This window comes from Rhineura floridana, chromosome 3 (genome assembly GCF_030035675.1).
Source record: "Rhineura floridana isolate rRhiFlo1 chromosome 3, rRhiFlo1.hap2, whole genome shotgun sequence".
Taxonomy (NCBI): domain Eukaryota; kingdom Metazoa; phylum Chordata; class Lepidosauria; order Squamata; family Rhineuridae; genus Rhineura; species Rhineura floridana.
This window is the reverse complement of record NC_084482.1, coordinates 74,771,393-74,788,958: the sequence shown is the minus strand read 5'-3', so window position 1 is coordinate 74,788,958 and position 17,566 is coordinate 74,771,393. Positions and strand designations below refer to the sequence as shown.

The following is a 17,566-nucleotide window of genomic DNA, read 5'->3' as shown; positions in this document are numbered from 1 at the left end:
CTCCTCCTCCATGCAGAGAGTGGGTTAATTTACATAACAGATTATGTAATGTTCAAATTAACAAAAAAAAGTCAGTATGAATGGCAGGAATTAAATGACTGGCATATTTTTTGTTTCATAAGAAAAAAGGAGATACCAAAAGGTGTAAAACAAACAAAATAGTTTACACTATAACCAAGAAGTTAAAACTAGTGTGAAGCTTAGAATATAGCATTCATATTTCTGGAAGCATTCTTGTTGGAAGTTAACAGCCCTCACTGTTCTTCAGGTATGAATGAAATTTAATCTGTTGAATTGTCTCATTTTTTGAGACAGCTATCTCCAGGACTATCAGACTCAAAAGCTTGACTTTGCCTGTAGGTACAGTCTTCTTTCAGCTGTGGTCTGTCCCTGTGTTCTGATTCTTCATGAACTGACTGTCCCTGTATGCTGATGCTTCATGAACTGAACTACTTTGGTAATGATAGTGAGCTCTTGAGCATGGCTTTGATGCTGGATTTGGCATCTCAGTTTTAGGTTCTACACAAAAACATACTTGTACATACTACAAGTTTAGCGAAGGGCAGAGAGAAAACTCCTTGAGGGTCCCTCCTTCTAGTATGACCTTGAGATTTTCCTTCCTGTTGGACAATCAAGGGAAAACTTTAACTGGTTGCTATATAAACAACTAACTAAGCGACTGGAAACTAATTGTAGAAAGCAACTGGATTTTCTTTACTAGTTGCTGGGTTAATTTTTCTGCCTAGAAGTCCTGAAAAGACCTCGCGCTAAGCTGCAACATTGGGAAATTCAGAAATTAGGCTTGAGTTATAGTCTAGGTGGCCTAGGTCACAGTCAGCCTGCAAACTGTAGTGTGCACAGCAGTGTTTCTGTTCCTCTAGGACTGTTTTCATCTTTTGCCATCAAATATTGAAGAAAAAGAAGAAAAAATAGTCACAATGATTGTGAGTATAGTGAGTATTTTAAAAGAGTAAGGGGTAACTTGTGGTAGATATTTTTCAGATTACTTTAAGTTATTTTTTTATTTCACCCTTTGGCATTAAGCACCCAATGCTACTCTACTCATCATAGTAACTCCAGTTGCCACCCTTGGCTCCTTCTGTGAAGAAGGGCATGATATAAATTAAACAAACAAATAAATAATAAACAAACTCTTATTTCTCACTGCAGGCAAACAAACATGCTTCTTTATTGCTGGCTGGGTAGAGAACACAACTGAAACTGAGAAGCAGAGCAAAGGAAGTCCAAGGGGTGGAGTCTAACTCTAGCCCAGAATGTCAAGTTCTAATATTTAACTCTTCAAGGTCATATTACTATACAGGCTGTTTTTTTCAAGATCACTTAAGTAATTATAGGGCAACTGTGATAATGAAAAATCCACCCTCAGTCAGGGAAAGTCTTGAGTGAGCAGACTTTGGGGGCACTTCCAGATGAGGCTTTTGTTGTGTACTTGCCATGCCTTATTAACTGAATTTTTCAAAGGGTCCTATTCTTAAATTGCTCCTGTTCTTAAAACAAGTTATCATTCTTTAAATGGGAACTGTCATTATCTGTCATGTCACAAATTAAAAAGAAGACAATTTCCCAAAAAAAATTCTCAGAGGATTGAAGCACAGTCCCACCCTGGCTACAGGGCTGCACACTTATGTATATTCCTGAAAACTGAAGATCACACTCAATACAGCTGATAAAATGACCTCTAGTCTACAAAATAAATGTTGTGCCATAACAAAAATGATTAGTCTCTGAGGTGCCGCATGACCTAATTGTTTTTCAAATAGAACAAAAACGCCTTAAATCTTTAGTGATTTCTCCATCAGGAAACCAAACCCGGGTAAATGCTGCAGTTCTGAAACTTATCAGTTGGGGCAGAGGGGCACATGCAACACTATATAGTGGAGCATGTAGAAAACATTTCTGGAGACTGAACAACCCTTGTACAGGGCAGATTTTTGTTTTTTTTTAAACCTCATAACAGTCTCCAGGAGATGGGCCAGTCACCTATTCTGGATGAGATTGCACTCTCTCTGGACAACCAGGTTTGTTGTTTGGGGTGCTCCTGGATCCAATTGTATCACTTGAGACTCAGGTGGCCTCAGTGGCTAGGAGTGTCTTTTACCAGCTGCAGCTAGTGTGCCAACTGTGGATGTTCTTGGACAGTAATAGCCGGGCCGTGGTGATTCATGCATTAGTGACATCAAGACTTAATTATCACAATGCACTCAGTGTGGGGCTACACTTGGGCCTGGTCCAGAAGCTCCAGCTAGTGCAAAACGCTGTGACTAAGCTGTTGGTGGGGGCAGACTACCACCACCACATATCTCCATTGCTTAAAAGTTTGCACTGGCTGCTTATATGCTGCCAGGCCAAGTTCAAGGTTCACGTATTAACTGACAAGGCCCTTAACAACTTGAGTCCAGGCAACCTTAAGAAACAGCTGATTCGTTATATTTTGGAGAAATCACCAAGATCTTCAACGGAGTCTCTGTTAGTTGTCTTCCATGCCTCAGATGCATACTATCTATGTACTATCTGTGGTTTTTGTTTGTTTTAAACACTGTATTATTTTTGATTGATGGATTGTTTTAGTAGTTGTTGTGTAAACCACTTTGTGACCATCTCTGGTGAAAAGAAGTCTATAAGGATTGGAAATAAATAAAATAATTTCCAATTCCAATGCCTACCCCCCTCCGCAATTCTTACCACAAGCTATCACCTCTCCTCCTGTCCTCCGTGCTTGAGGGGTTGCTGCTCTTGTTTTTAACGGACTCCCTAACATTCCATGTTCAACTGCTCTCAACCATAGAGTTATATCAATAGAATCACATAGTCTGTCTGACTGCTGGTTTCTTTATACCCTTCCCCCCTACCAATTCTGTAGGATTACAGCCGTATGTTGTACATAGTGCTGCCTTTGCAAACCACCCAGAAACTTCAGTTAGTCTAGAATTTATTTAATTACTTATTTATTATTTTATTTCTATCCCACCCTTCTTCCCAGCAGGAGCATGTAGCTGCTACTTTATCAACTAGGAGTGGATTATTTAAACATATTGTGCTAGTGCTTCTGCATGTTACCAGTCCCAATTCAAAGTGCTGGCTTGACATGTGAAATCTTTAACAGTTTGGGGGCAAGTTATCTGAAGAATTGCCTCCTCCCATATGTATGTACGTGGCCCTTGAGATTTCATCTTCAGAAGCCCTTCTCCAGGTGCCCCTGCCAAGTGAGGTGGAACTCATAGAACGGGCAATGGATCCAATGGTGCTGTACATGTACAATGTGGTATCTGAGCTTTGAAGTTGTGATAATCTCCCATGATGAAGGGAACTAATTTAATATGTTCATCCAGTGGCCACTTAACATATTACATTTGGTTTGCCTATATTTCAAAGACATTGATATACTGCATGATGGAAACAGTAAACTTTCACTAAACCAGAAAGTGGATTAATAGCTTTATGGAGCGCTAGAGATGTTTGTGAGAGTTGAGAACCTTTGGAAGAAGAAAATGGAGACCTATCTGTGACAGATACTGACAGTAGTCAACATACTGTTAAGGTTATAATTGTGATGGCCCCAAACTCTGCCAACTTGGATTTTTCTAGAAAGCTAGGGGAGGGGGCTCATCCCAGCAAATAGCCTTTTGCCATCTCTGTTGGCAGCATATTCTACCCAGGTAAGAGGGGCTCCTTTCCCCTCACGTTAGACTCCAGGTGACACAGATAGTCATAGTGGGTAGAAGGTGTTGGGTACAAATATAAAATGTGATTTGATATAAAAGTGAATTCGGTTTATTTCCCCCTGACCTGACCCTACATTCCAGGAGGCTGGGTGAATAAAAGCCTGAATAAACTGGAAATAGTTTCCTTCCCTTGAGTGCCTCAATTTCCAATATTACTATGCAATTCTGTATGCTGATGACTGTTGTAACAAAGAACCAATGTGCCCCATTTACATGTCTTTTGAACTTTGTCATGAATATGCCTAAGGGTGAAGGAATTTGCCCCAAATGTATGTAACAAGACTAATGGCCTTGCTTATTTTGATGTTCCCTATAATCTATATTCCAGCATCCTGGCACCAGCACTTATCTCAAGGTTGTGAAAATATGCAAGACTAAGCCTGAAAAGGGAGTAAGATGTCCCTGGCTTTTGTTACTCCAAGCACCCCTTTCATATGCCTGAAAATGTTACCTTGACGTATGTTCTTTTCTTTGTTTATGACGTTTTACTCCCCACGCTGTAACTCTTTGGGGAAAGTATATAATCTGTGTCTTTTCAATAAACGGGGTTCCCATTTCTGAAAGGCATCTTGCTGGAAGGTTTTGGGACCCCTGTGCAAAGGTAATTCTGTGTCATATTTCCGGGGCCTCTGGCAGTGGGACATTGCTCTCAACTCCGCACCTTCCCGGGTGGATGTGAGGTGAGGGCTTTTGTTGTTGGGTTTGGACCTAACAATGGGCAAGAAGTGTGACTGCATGTGGACCACTCATGAAGAACATCAGCCTACAGCTATATAAAACTGTTTTCTCCTCTGAGTATCAATACACTGTCCCACTCACAGCTGAATAACACATATTATTGGATGGAAGAGGACCATCTGTAATCCTGGATCTTTTAGATCCACTCTACCAAAATAGAACAGTTTTATCCAACGCCATCTAGTAACCAAAACACAAAAAAAGGAAATTCTGTCTAACAACAATATGACAAATACCCTAATTATTTGTTTCACTGCAGCTTTCTGAAGGCTTACTGTTGGAACTCGAGAGATATCTTCACCATAACTGTAAAGTACTGATGGCCTAAGTAAGCATTACATACACATGCAATGAAACTGTGATACATTTTTTTTAAATGACAAGTTGCTTTAAGAGGAGGCAGTTCAGAGTAGTTGGGGAAAGAAGTGCTGACCGCTTTGTCCTCACCCACCTTCTCTGCTGCAAATCACCCCCCTTCACCTTCAGCTCCTCCTAGGAACTGCAATGTAATTGCAAGGATAAATGCACATTTGGAACCCAATGGTGGGGGCTCTAATTTGGAATGAAGTGGTGGCAAATGAGGAAAGGGGGATTCCTTCCATCTGCTGCAAATCCCCTGAAGCCACCTTTCTCTTAAAAAAACAAACCAAAGGGATATTATTTCCATGTGTTTGTCTGCAATACTGAGTTTGGCCCTAAGACCTTGTTAGAGACGCCTATTCCATTGGCCTTGAGTCATAGATTGCCTCTAAAGTTCACATGAAAGGGCCCACCTTATTATCTCTACTTCCTATTTATTTATATGAAACAATATAATCAGACTAACAAAAAGCCTCCTGCCATCAAAGCAGTTTCCAGCACTAAGTAATCATGTGTTGCTGAGGGAAACTTGCCATGGGGCTTGTGCTCCCTTCCTCATGTCCTTTGGGATGTGGTGAACCAATATTTCCCAGCAAAACTCTGCTGTAGCTTCTTCCTTTGGAGAGCCAGTGGGGGGACAACACTGCAACTGCAAACATCAGTTCTTGGATATCTCCAGGGCAAACTATGAACAACAGTCATTGTTGCTACTCCAACTGCACCTGCTGAAGTTCAGTACTAATACTCTTCAGGACATCTTGTCTGAATACAAAAGTCTAGATCTAGTAATCAATTATAAGCATAAGGGGCAGTGGGCCTGTCTGAAGGAGGGGGGATATCAACCCTCTTGCATTGTTGCTTCAGGAGCAAGTTTAGGGTGTCTTTAGGTTAGGACTTGAAAGCAAATTGTCCCGTAAGCTGGGGCAGGGGGGAGAGAGAGAAACAGGATGTGATGAGGGAGATCTATACTGGTGCATAAATACTAAGTTACTTTTTTTGTGGGGAAACATATTGTGTATGATAGGTACCACTTGTGTGAGTTTCCCTAGGTTTTAGCCGCTTGACAGCCTGCTCATTCTTTGTATTTCAAATACTTGCAATTTACTCCTACATGCACCACTCCTTATTTGGAAAGGTGTGAGAGTCCCTTTGCCACCAAGGTATCAGTCCCCATGGAAGCCCTGCTGCAGTTCATTTGACATAGAGAAACTGTTTTAAAGATGGGAACATGGCACAGCCAGGCTCTAGAAAAGTTTAAAAAGACTTTAAGGGTGGCACTGACTAGGTGAGGGAGGCAGGCAGAGAATCCTTTTTAACCTTTTATCATTCCCACATACACACGAGGTGGCACCCTGAGGTTGTCCAAATCGCCAGTGAATGGTTTGGAGATTTGTCATTTTTTTCTAGCCACAGCTGTTCATGTGACACTTGTTGAATTGCTCAAATCTGGAAGCACATATATATACCCTGAAAAGCACCTGTCTTTTCTCAGTAAACAGCCACAGTAGTGGCAATTAATTTATGCTTCATTTTTTCTCCATTCAGCTTTACTAAGGATGCTTCCAGATGGATGCTTATTGTTGAACTGGTAATGCTCATATATTCTAGATTTTTGCAACATCCACACAATGTCATTGGCATCAACATGCCATTCTGTATTTTCTTCCCCATTTAATCAAAATATACCCTTTCTGCAGGAAATTGTTTATACAAAAAACTGTTGCCAAAGGCCCGTTTGCAATTTCTGAATGGCCCATTTGCAGTATTAAGCTATCTATAAGTATCTTTAAACCAGTATCCCTCAGCATATCTGGCTTTTTCACCTCTGGGCCAATTCCAAGGAGGATTAAAAAAAGGATCAACCTCTTAAAAAAAGGAGTACAGCCTTACTACCTTTCTCTAAATTTCTTTTTCATAATACAGAGACTCTGTTATTGCATTTTAAATACTGGTTTCCATCTATGCAGGACACCTAACGAAACTCAGCAGGTTGGAACCCTAAAGCTAGGCAAGTAGGCAGCGAGGCTATGGGGGGAAAAAGTGTGCTCCAGCACTTTTAATGGTTGCATAGAGGAGGAAATGTGAGAAATGTAACTTGGAGCAAGGCTTTCAGTGTGGCTGCCCATTCTGTGGAATACCATTTCTGTCAAGATACAACAGGCAGCCCGCTTTGTTTTCTGTTGTTTTTACTGCGAGGTTTTATTACAACCAAGTGGTATATGAAGTGGACTGCCTTCGATATATAAACGCTGTGAAGTAAATATCTTGCACATTGTCTAGAGATACATGTGTGGAAGGCAATTTAAAAAATGATGTAGCTTGCATGCCAAAGTGCACCTACTGAAATTCCCTCTCTATGTTTTAAAGGGGCAGAAGCATTGCCCTCTTTTGCAGGAAGCCACTATACCAGTAGGGCTTTCATTAGTGTAATGTTTTAGCAACATAACCAGTGTAGGCCATTATAACTCACTCCACTATGGATCAATTTTGGCATGGGACAATTGAGAAATTCTGTATTAATAATAAATCACGCAGTAAAAAGACTCAAGGAAACTTTGTTACAAATGTTATTGACAGCAGCCAAAATATCCTGCGTGCCAAACAGTACAGGTATCACAGCAGAAGGGGTTAATAAATTATAAGCCTGGAGTGTAGACAAAGACCTTACAAATTAGGCTTCAACCTCTTCATTGATTCAAATGAGTTTAATCTACCTATGAATTTCCATCATCTTACAGCTCAAGCTGTATATAGAATACAGCACAGAAGGAAGGAGACCTGAGTGAATGGGTATGAAACTGGTCTGAAAACTTCTTTAAGAGTGACTTCAATATCACACAAAAGTATAGGTGGACAAGGAAGGAGGTGTTTTAGCCAAGGCACAGAGGAGCTGTACTAGCCATCCATTATAGCCATTTCCTATTGTGCTATTTGCTTTGATTGCTTTATTTAATCTCCTACATTCTACTCTACAGAGAAATATTCTGTAGTGAGAGGGTTCACAGGTGAGGTTAAGAACATAAGAACATAAGAAGAGCCTGCTGGATCAGGCCAGTGGCCCATCTAGTCCAGCATCCTGTTCTCACAGTGGCCTACCAGGTGCCTGGGGGAAGCCCGCAAGCAGGACCCGAGTGCAAGAACACTCTCCCCTCCTGAGGCTTCCGGCAACTGGTTTTCAGAAGCATGCTGCCTCTGACTAGGGTGGCAGAGCACAGCCATCACGGCTAGTAGCCATTGATAGCCCTGTCCTCCATGAATTTGTCTAATCTTCTTTTAAAGCCGTCCAAGCTGGTGGCCATGACTGCATCTTGTGGGAGCAAATTCCATAGTTTAACTATGCGCTGAGTAAAGAAGTACTTCCTTTTGTCTTTCCTGAATCTTCCAACATTCAGCTTCTTTGAATGTCCATGAGTTCTAGTATTATGAGAGAGGGAGAAGAACTTTTCTCTATCCACTTTCTCAATGCCATGCATAATTTTATACACTTCTATCATGTCTCCTCTGACCCGTCTTTTCTCTAAACTAAAAAGCCCCAAATGCTGCAACCTTTCCTCGTAAGGGAGTCGCTCCATGCCCTTGATCATTCTGGTTGCCCTCTTCTGAACCTTTTCCAACTCTATAATATCCTTTTTGAGATGAGGCGACCAGAACTGTTCACAGTATTCCAAATGCGGCCGCACCATAGATTTATACAACGGCATTATGATATCGGCTGTTTTATTTTCAATACCTTTCCTAATTATCGCTAGCATGGAATTTGCCTTTTTCACAGCTGCTGCACACTGGGTCGACATTTTCATCGTGCTGTCCACTACAACTCCGAGGTCTCTCTCCTGGTTGGTCACTGCCAGTTCAGACCCCATGAGCGTATATGTGAAATTAAGATTTTTTGCTCCAATATGCATAATTTTACACTTGTTTATATTGAATTGCATTTGCCATTTTTCCGCTAATTCACTCAGTTTGGAGAGATCTTTTTGGAGCTCTTCACAATCCCTTTTTGTTTTAACAACCCTGAACAATTTAGTGTCGTCAGCAAACTTGGCCACTTCACTGCTCACTCCTAATTCTAGGTCATTAATGAACAAGTTGAAAAGTACAGGTCCCAATACCGATCCTTGAGGGACTCCACTTTCTACAGCCCTCCATTGGGAGAACTGTCCATTTATTCCTACTCTCTGCTTTCTGCTTCTTAACCAATTCCTTATCCACAAGAGGACCTCTCCTCTTATTCCATGACTGCTAAGCTTCCTCAGAAGTCTTTGGTGAGGTACCTTGTCAAACGCTTTTTGAAAGTCTAAGTACACTATGTCCACTGGATCACCTCTATCTATATGCTTGTTGACACTCTCAAAGAATTCTAATAGGTTACTGAGACAGGACTTTCCCTTGCAGAAGCCATGCTGGCTCTGCTTCAGCATGAGGTTGTCAGAGGTTGTCTGACTGAATCTGCCATAGGAGCTGATATACAGAGGAATGATGTCCATAGTGCTGACAATTCATGTATCTGAGTGGTATTGTGAAAAATCAGCTTCATCGTTAATTAGAATAAGCTAGCATTGTCTAGTAGGGAAAAGGCAGACTTATTTTATTTAGTTTCACTGGCTCGAATAGTGCAAGGACAGCTTACATGAGGAAATATGCTGACAGTGTAAAGCTGTTGTACACCAATTCACTAGCCTACAATCATAAAGTCACCTCCTACAAATCATCCACTTCAGCCCTCTGTATTCCAAATCAGGTGCACAAACTGAAAACATTTGTAGTAAAGGAAGGCAGGATTAATACAAATGCCATGAGCAAGGTGCCCTTTCGTTGAACTCAACTCCATATTCCCAAAAGCATGCCAATGGCTGTTCTGATCACTGATAATGTTACTTTTGAGAAGAATAGTGTCCCCATGGCCCAGAGCATCTGTTGTATTGTAGGATGATTGCAGATGGAAACAGTCTTGTGATGCAGTCTTTAATTTCTCCTCTAAAGTGGCAAAAACCAAACAAGTGGATGCAGAGTTGAGCCCAGCAGAGTGCAAGAGGATTTAAAATCAGAAGAATGTAAACCCTGAGAAATTAGTATTTAAGATCTGCATTCATCCTCTCAACCTCCCCCCTCCAAATTGTCCTAATGAGCAACAAAATGTGGAGCTTTCTGCCTCTAGGCGCCCCTGTACTGCCTTCTCAGCCTCACTCCACAGCGTGCTATGCCTGGGCTACGTGGGTAGACTCTACACTTAAAATCAAATTTCTGCACCAAGATAATCTGAATTCTCTGAGCTATATAGGCAGAGAGCTGTGCAGAAAATCAAACCCAGGTCACTAGAAATCCTTAAGCTCCTTTGGGTTCACTATAAGACATTATGCACCTACTTTTAATGTTGTGCTTATGCTCTTAAGAGTTACAAACCTGATTTTAGAAAAACAAAAGCTGAGATTTCAAGGTGCTGTTCTGTGTCTAGAATCAAACTGCAAGCTTGCTAGAGCAATCTTAAAATCCAGACTGCCCTGGTTTGTTGTTGTTGTTTTTTGCTTTACGACAGAGCAGCATGCTACTTGTGCTCATTGTAGCACACACTTTTCCAGTCCATAGTTTTAAAACCGGGGAATCATGGTACTCTGCATCCAAGTACAACACTAACAGAGGCTTCCCACTCCCATTAGTTCCCCCCTTCTGCCAAAATTTACTCAGGAATCCTGTGTTAGAACTAAGAATGGAACCTTAGGGATATTGGATCCAATTCAAGAGCTGGAAACAGAGTCCTGCCTCTTGCCTGAAGAATGACTCTGTTCACTTGCAAGGCTTTTGTCAGATAGTCTAACAAATGCATATTGGAAGATGAGTTTACAGTTTAAAACTCAAGCTTTATAGCAGAGAGGTGAAAGATCTAGACAGCACTTTGTGGCCACAGTAGTTCTGGTCAGGCAACAGAGGTAGTTACATTAAGGAAGGAAACTCAGTAGGCAAGACAAAGTTTCAAGTGCTTAGCATGATAGAGCCCCCAAGCACAAAATCCATACAGGTACTAGTTTTGACATACCCCCTATGAAAGATATAAGAGGCAATGTAAGCAAAGAGGCACAGAGGAAGTTAATAGTGTATCTTGGAACAGAAGCTCCTACTCTCTTTCCAGAGTTCAGAATGAAATACGGGAGCCTTGAGACCAAGTCCTTTCAAATGTAGGACTTCCCCCTGGGAACTGAGAACAGAACTAAAATCCTGACTTTAAAGCAGGTTGCTCTGCAATTTAAAACAAGCTTTTTCGATGGTATAAAAAGGGAAGGAGATCAACCAAAATGAAGTAAATATACAAGGACCAAGGCAGAATGAAGGGGAAAAAACCCATGCTGCCTACAGAAGCCACAAATGCTTGAGTTCTTCTCCAGACCTGAGAATTTTCTTACATTGTCAGCAGGAGAGACTAACTGGCAGAGCCTTTCCCTCCCCATGCAAAATACTAAACAAAACCCTGGCCCATTGTCTTCCTGAAACAACTTGCACAGAATCATTTAGTACCTTAAGAGGCAAAGCTTGAATTCTCTCCCTTCTACCCTTATGAAAGGGAACCTTAAATTCTTTCTCCAAATGGCTGCCAGCTCCTGTCTTCATTCCCAAAAGAGAATTGCATGAGGCTGGTAAAAGCTGAAGTTTAAATAGTGGATAACGTGAATAAGAGGAACATCTCCTGAGAGTAGGGTGGGGGCTACAAGTACATTCAGGAAACTACCCCGTTCTGTATGTGTAACGCGGCCCTATACCCTCATATAGATGAGGAGACAGCTCTGCTATAGACTGTTAGTCAAAAGGTATTTCCTTTTTAAGAGTGCATACTAATTGTGTTCAGTGATCTCAATCACTCTTTCATATTTAAAAAGTGATGACAGAAAAAGGGTGGATTTTGTCATTTTCTCATGTTTATGGATAGAGTGGAGCATCTAAATCAGCCTTCCCCAACCTGACTACAACTCCCATTAGGCCAAGCCAGTACAGCTGTGGTGGCTGAGGCCAATGGAAGTTGTAGCCCAAAACATCTGGATGGCACCAGGTTGGGGAAGGCTGTTCTGAATCAACATTAGTAACCAAGGTGGAGAACCAGGTGATAATAGCTATTCCAGATTAATCACATATAAAAGGGCATCACAGCAGCAGTGTGACATGAGCCACAGAGCATTGCATTTATCTCAGATGTACCCCCCCCGCACTAGGTATGAGTTTCCAGTTTAGGTAATATACTCCAGAAATGGTCATGTTAGCAACATGTGGTCCTGCTTTCTCCAACATATATCTCACATATCTGACATTTGTAGGAAATGAACAAATAGTACTTGGGACATGTTAACAAAGATGTTAACTGTTCTCCCAACAGTCCCTGCAGAAAGGGGACAGGTAATTCTTCAGGATTTGTGCCCACAATGTGTAAAGAGTCTAATGAAGGTATTTCCAACAAGGACCGCTAGTGGGGAGATGTTGCTTCCAGCAATTGTTTGAAGAGAATTTTGCTGGGGACCAGCCAGAGCAGTGGCCACACCAGCTATGACTGTTCTCACGCTCTTTCCCATAGGTGTATTTGCCCCTTTCACAAATCTTTGACCTGCCAGAGCTCAAACCCAAGCAGAACCACTACCCAATAATACAATGCTAACTTCTCATGAGCAGAGTAGGGCAGGGAGGAGAATGTTGTCAGCAATGAAAATAGGAAGGGGTAGGAAAGCTGTCGGAAAGCTACAGAAATCAAACCAAGAGCAGAATGTGTAAATGGAGGGTGAAAACCATCTGCTCTTCCTACATTTTAAGCATGGTAGCTAACAGATAAGTCACAGAAAAAGCTGGGACATATGATGGAAACTACAAAACATTGACAAGATCAATAATTTCCAAGTGGTAGGTTTGAATTAATAATGTTGCTGAAATTCACTGTTTCCTGGCTCAGTAAACAAATCTATCTAGTTTACAATGCTTGGCAATGTTATGAATTGCCATTTTTTCTTGAGAAGTTCCTCTCCAGCTTGGTATATTTAAAAAGATTCTGAGCATGCATAGTCAGCAGTGGGCAGAAGTGGTGGCAAAAGCCAGCTGCTGTGTAGTAGGCACAGAAGTTCTTTAATATTAAACTGCTTATTCATGATGAAATAAACTCTCATTGATTCTTGTAACCAATGTGACCAGGCTCACCTACCCAAGCAGACTTTTGTTTGGCAAGTGTCACCTATACTTGGGTCAATCAATTCTCCTGCCTCTTTCTTGCAAACACATGATGATGTCGTTGCTCTTCTCGAACTAAAACTCTGTTGGTCCCAGGTGAGTTTGTTCAGGGCATGTGCGTGCTTGAATTTCCAGATAGCTCTTTTCCATGTCTGGGACTGGGGCAAGTGAAACCAATCTCCAATGCTCAGGGAGGCAATATAATAACACACCCATGTGTTGCAGTATCAGCACACACATGCCAACATTATGAACTGGAATGAATTTGGGGGGCAAGACAGCCAAGCCTTTTCTAAAATGCTTACCAAGAAAGCTTATACTTTCAGAGCCAGTTCTATTATTGATCCAAGGGGAATGTGTCAATCCCTAGTTTGAACCCAAAAAACTTTACGGCACTTTTAGAGAAAGATACAAGACAGTGGTGCAGAACAGAACAAAGAAGATTTTCCCTTCTGGGTTAAGATTTTAAACAATGGGTTTCAACAACACTACCACCAGAAAGGCAAGCCATTTCCTTGGAAGATTGTTAAAAAATGAAATGAAAGCCACAGTTATGTTTTAAGACAGGGAAGGGCCCTTTGGCTTCTGTGGCTCTAACCCCTATAGGTTTCTCATAATGGAAAATTATCTTTGCTCATTTTAGCAGTTAATTTGGGAATCAATGGAGAAAAAGATACTATCACACAGATTCATCCACCCACGTCTCTGGGCCTATAGTGCCTGTTACATTGGACTGGCACTGGCACTCTCTCTCTCTCTCTGCCCCTCCCCCTGGAATTCGCAGGTATCCAAGTGTCTGTGTGAACTATACTGTGTCCTGGAGGATGCAGAAATATTTCTGGGGCTTTCACTGTTGAGTCCCAGAGCAGGCATATGTTGGTGAACATTACTCTACCCCCATGAAGTTGGCAGTGTTGCTGGGCTGTCCCAGCTCCACTCCTGGAACTAGCAGCAGGGCTAGCAAGCGTCTGAGTGGAGCAGAGCTGTGCCCCATAGGGCTGACCGTATTGGGGGGGATCTCCTTGCCCCCACTCCTAGAGCTAGCAGGCATTGGAAACATAGTCAAAGTCCTTGAAGGCATCCTGCTCTTTTTGAGTGAGGGGCCGCGATTCACGGGGCGGTGTCAGCAGAGCTGCTTCAGCTGTGAACTCCTCATCAAAGTTGCTGATGTCTTCACGGCCCTTGACTACTGGCACAAATGGTGGCTTGATCTTACGGGCGAGGAGGGCTTCCCACTCAATGCTCTGTGAAGACAGAGATGACAGGAAAGCCAACAGGTATTTTAAATAAATACTGCAATGAATTGTTTGCCTGAAACATGCAGAACTGTAAGAGAAGCTATAGGGTAGTGGAATGATACAGTGGATAATATATAATAGGAGCACCGGTATCTGCCAGCACGCTCAGAGTAAGTCATTCTTTTACAAAAATGTGCCTGCTCCACAGTTCACCACTAGGAGATGCTGCTATGCACCCAGAGACAGGAGCAGCCACTTCCCCTTAGTAGCAACTATAGGTTTTAGATACAGGAAAACTGCTAGCTAACACTAAAACTTGGCTTTTGTACAGCATGTGCTGTAAGTGCTTCACATGAGATAATGTCTCAGTAATCCTTACAGCTCTAGTATGACAACAGCCTGACTCAATTCTAGGAGACAAAGATAAGGTCACCACAAACAAAAGACAGAGATTGCCCTTTGGCAGGTTTAAAGTCTAACTATTACAGCTTAAGCTTTTGTGGACTGCAGTCCTCTTCATCAGATGCATGCAGATGGATTTTAGTCCATGAAAGCTTATGTCGTAATGAATTGGTTTAGTCTTTTGAAAAAATGCCACAAGGCTCTTGTTTTTGCTGAGACAGACTGACGCAGCTGCCCCTCTGAAAGAAGTGTGGGGTGGAGTCTTCACAGAAACTCCTTCCTGGTTGTTATATTAGGGTGTTACAGTATAGTACCCATAAAGGTTGGTCCACAGTGTGTGCTTTTTAGATGCCAAGAAGCTGGGAAGGAAGAAGCTGGGAGAAGCAGAAAGACAGACACAAACTGACCCTGAAGAATGGCTGCTTCTTCACATCCTCAGCATCACGCTCACTGGAGCCCAAGCGCCGTTCTGGGTTCCGCCGCAACAGCTGAGTGAAGAGAGATCATCAGCATCAGTCTTCATGATGGGCAAGCAAACACACCTGTAACCTATTCCCACCCACTGCCTCCTCTTCCAAAGCCCTGGAGCGAGGGAGAAGACTGTGCTCAGTGTGGCTAATGCGCTGGCCCTTCTCAGCCTGCAGCAGAATGAAAGGGTTGCAAAAGGATACTGTGCCACTGTACTCACAATTCAAAAACCACCCCTTGTTCTCCTCAGTCTACAATTAGTCTCTTGAAAACCATCACCAAGCTGCCCCCCCCCCAAATCACTCAGACTCACCCGACGCATGATGCCAATGGCCTCTGTGGAAAGGAAGCGAGGGTAGCGCACCTCATCATTGACAATGCTGTCAAATACTTCTTCTTCATCATCACCAGGGAATGGGGACTACAAAGTCAATTGAAGCAAAGCCAACTGAGAAGTCAAGTACTCTTTATATCCCTCAAAATGAATTCCATCTACCCTCGCTTTAATCTGTGCTGAACCCCCCAATAAAAATAAAGATCTAGGTGTTTCAAACCAAGCTAGCCCACATCATTGTGCACATCTCCCCAACCTTGCTCTAACTAGGCTCTTGTGAAGAACAAGGCCCCTTTAATAATCCTCTTTGGGAAGGACTGTAGCTCAGTGGTGGAGCATCTTGTTTTGCATGTAGAAGGTCCTGGGTTCAATCCACAGCAACTTCAGCTGGTCTGGGAAATGACCCTGTCTGAAATGCTCGGAAGCCACTGCCAGTCAATGCAGACCAAGTGCGGGGAACCTTTGGCCTTCCAGATGTTGCTGAACTACAACTCCAATAATCCTTGGCCATGGGCCATGCTTGTTGAGGCTGATGGGAGTTGTGGCTTGGCAACATGTAGAGAGCCAAAGGTTCTCCACACCTGGTGAACAGGAGCAGTAGGGGGGCACCAAAAAGATGCAGGTCAAGGAGAGGGGAGCCCTCGAGGTGCCAAGCCAACAAACAAAATGTAGGGTTGGCGAGGTAATAAAGACTGTTTCTTATTTTGCAACACTGCCTTCTGCTACCTGGGTATTCACATTCCTAAATGACCAGAAAAACTGTTTAAATTGAGCTTTGGTTGAATAGCTGAAAGTATGAACAAAGATATACTCAGATGGTCCAAACTGAACCAGCTTGTTCTGGGGCGGATAGCTTCCATACAAATGATGTTAATATCGAGGTTTCTTTTACTTATTTCAATAACATCTCATCCCCATTTATCCATCAGTGTATTGGTCATGGCAACTCAAATTAAACTTCTTTGTATTTCAGAAAAAAAAGCCTGTGAATGGCACTAAAATTATATTACACAAAATCAGATGGTGGGGGACTACCCAATCTCCTTATTTATTATGATACATTTCGGTTACTGCAGCTAAGCTTTGTGACTTTGCTCTAGGATGGAAGAGTGAGCCCTGGCTTCGGGACCATTTTGGTCTCTCCCACATGCAGGAATCATTTTTCCAACAGACACAAAATCCGTTTGCCAAGACCACCTTTTCAGTGTGGAAACAGTGGCAATGCTTACTCTCCCCAGTATGTTCACCTCTTATCCCCTTGCAATGTTATCCAAAGTTGCAGGACACTACTTTCAAGCAATCTGTAAGGAGATGGGAGGGTCACAGATACTTCTGACTGCGTGATATTTTTATTCAGGGCTCCCCGGTTACTATGGAACTGCAGGCAAATATACCTTTTTTAGAACTGGGTTGGCCTCAGTGAATTCAATGGGAACATTTTCTTAAAGAACCTGAGATAAAGACGCATGCATACAGACCCCTGACAAGTTTCAAGAGGGCTGTTGTGGCCACAAACGCTTAGAGGAAACATCAATGGGAAAGCGATTTATAAATTGACACTGACAGACCAGAATGGATCTCTCTCTGTTCCAACAAATGTAATAAATCAGTTTTGGTAACCCTTAGAGAGACTAACTTAAAATTGTTCCATAGGTGATACAGGATACCAATTCAACTTGCCCGTATCTCTTAACCATTGAATCCTTATTATTGGTGTGGCTGTACCACAAAGCGTATGTACTTTCACCTTTGGTGGTTGTGCCCTCAAATTCACTTGTTCTGAGTCGTGACTCATCGGGAACTCTGCAGCATTACCAAAGAAGCTATACAATTTACTGTGGAGTTCTTTCTATTGTGTATGTTTGTCGGTCCCAAATCTGGATGTGAATTTAATCTCTTATATCTTTCTTATTGTTGGTTCCTAAGCAGACAATAGTTTAAAAGTGGAAAACTTTGAATGGACTAGACAAATCCTCCTTGTACAGGAATGTGTTGCATGTTGCACTTATGAAGAAAATCACCATGAGATACGTCTGCTGCAAGGTCTAGCAAAGCCTCAGTTCTCCAGTGCCACATGGTGGGTGTTT

The 17,566-nt window shown here is 42.3% G+C and overlaps 1 protein-coding gene across 6 annotated transcripts in view; it reads right to left on the bottom strand.

The window, feature by feature from the left end:
- Positions 1–12,703: 12,703 nt before the first annotated feature.
- Positions 12,704–17,566, bottom strand: part of PKN1 (protein kinase N1) — an 85,760-nt gene continuing 80,897 nt past the window's right edge. For all 6 annotated transcript variants that reach the window (XM_061616619.1, XM_061616618.1, XM_061616616.1 and 3 more), the window contains 3 exons: positions 15,459–15,566; positions 15,085–15,165; positions 12,704–14,281 (listed from right to left, as the gene is read on the bottom strand). In XM_061616619.1, coding sequence (XP_061472603.1) covers positions 14,078–14,281; positions 15,085–15,165; positions 15,459–15,566 — 393 coding nt within the window. In that variant the 3' untranslated portion in view covers positions 12,704–14,077. The remainder of the gene's footprint in view (positions 14,282–15,084; positions 15,166–15,458; positions 15,567–17,566) is intronic.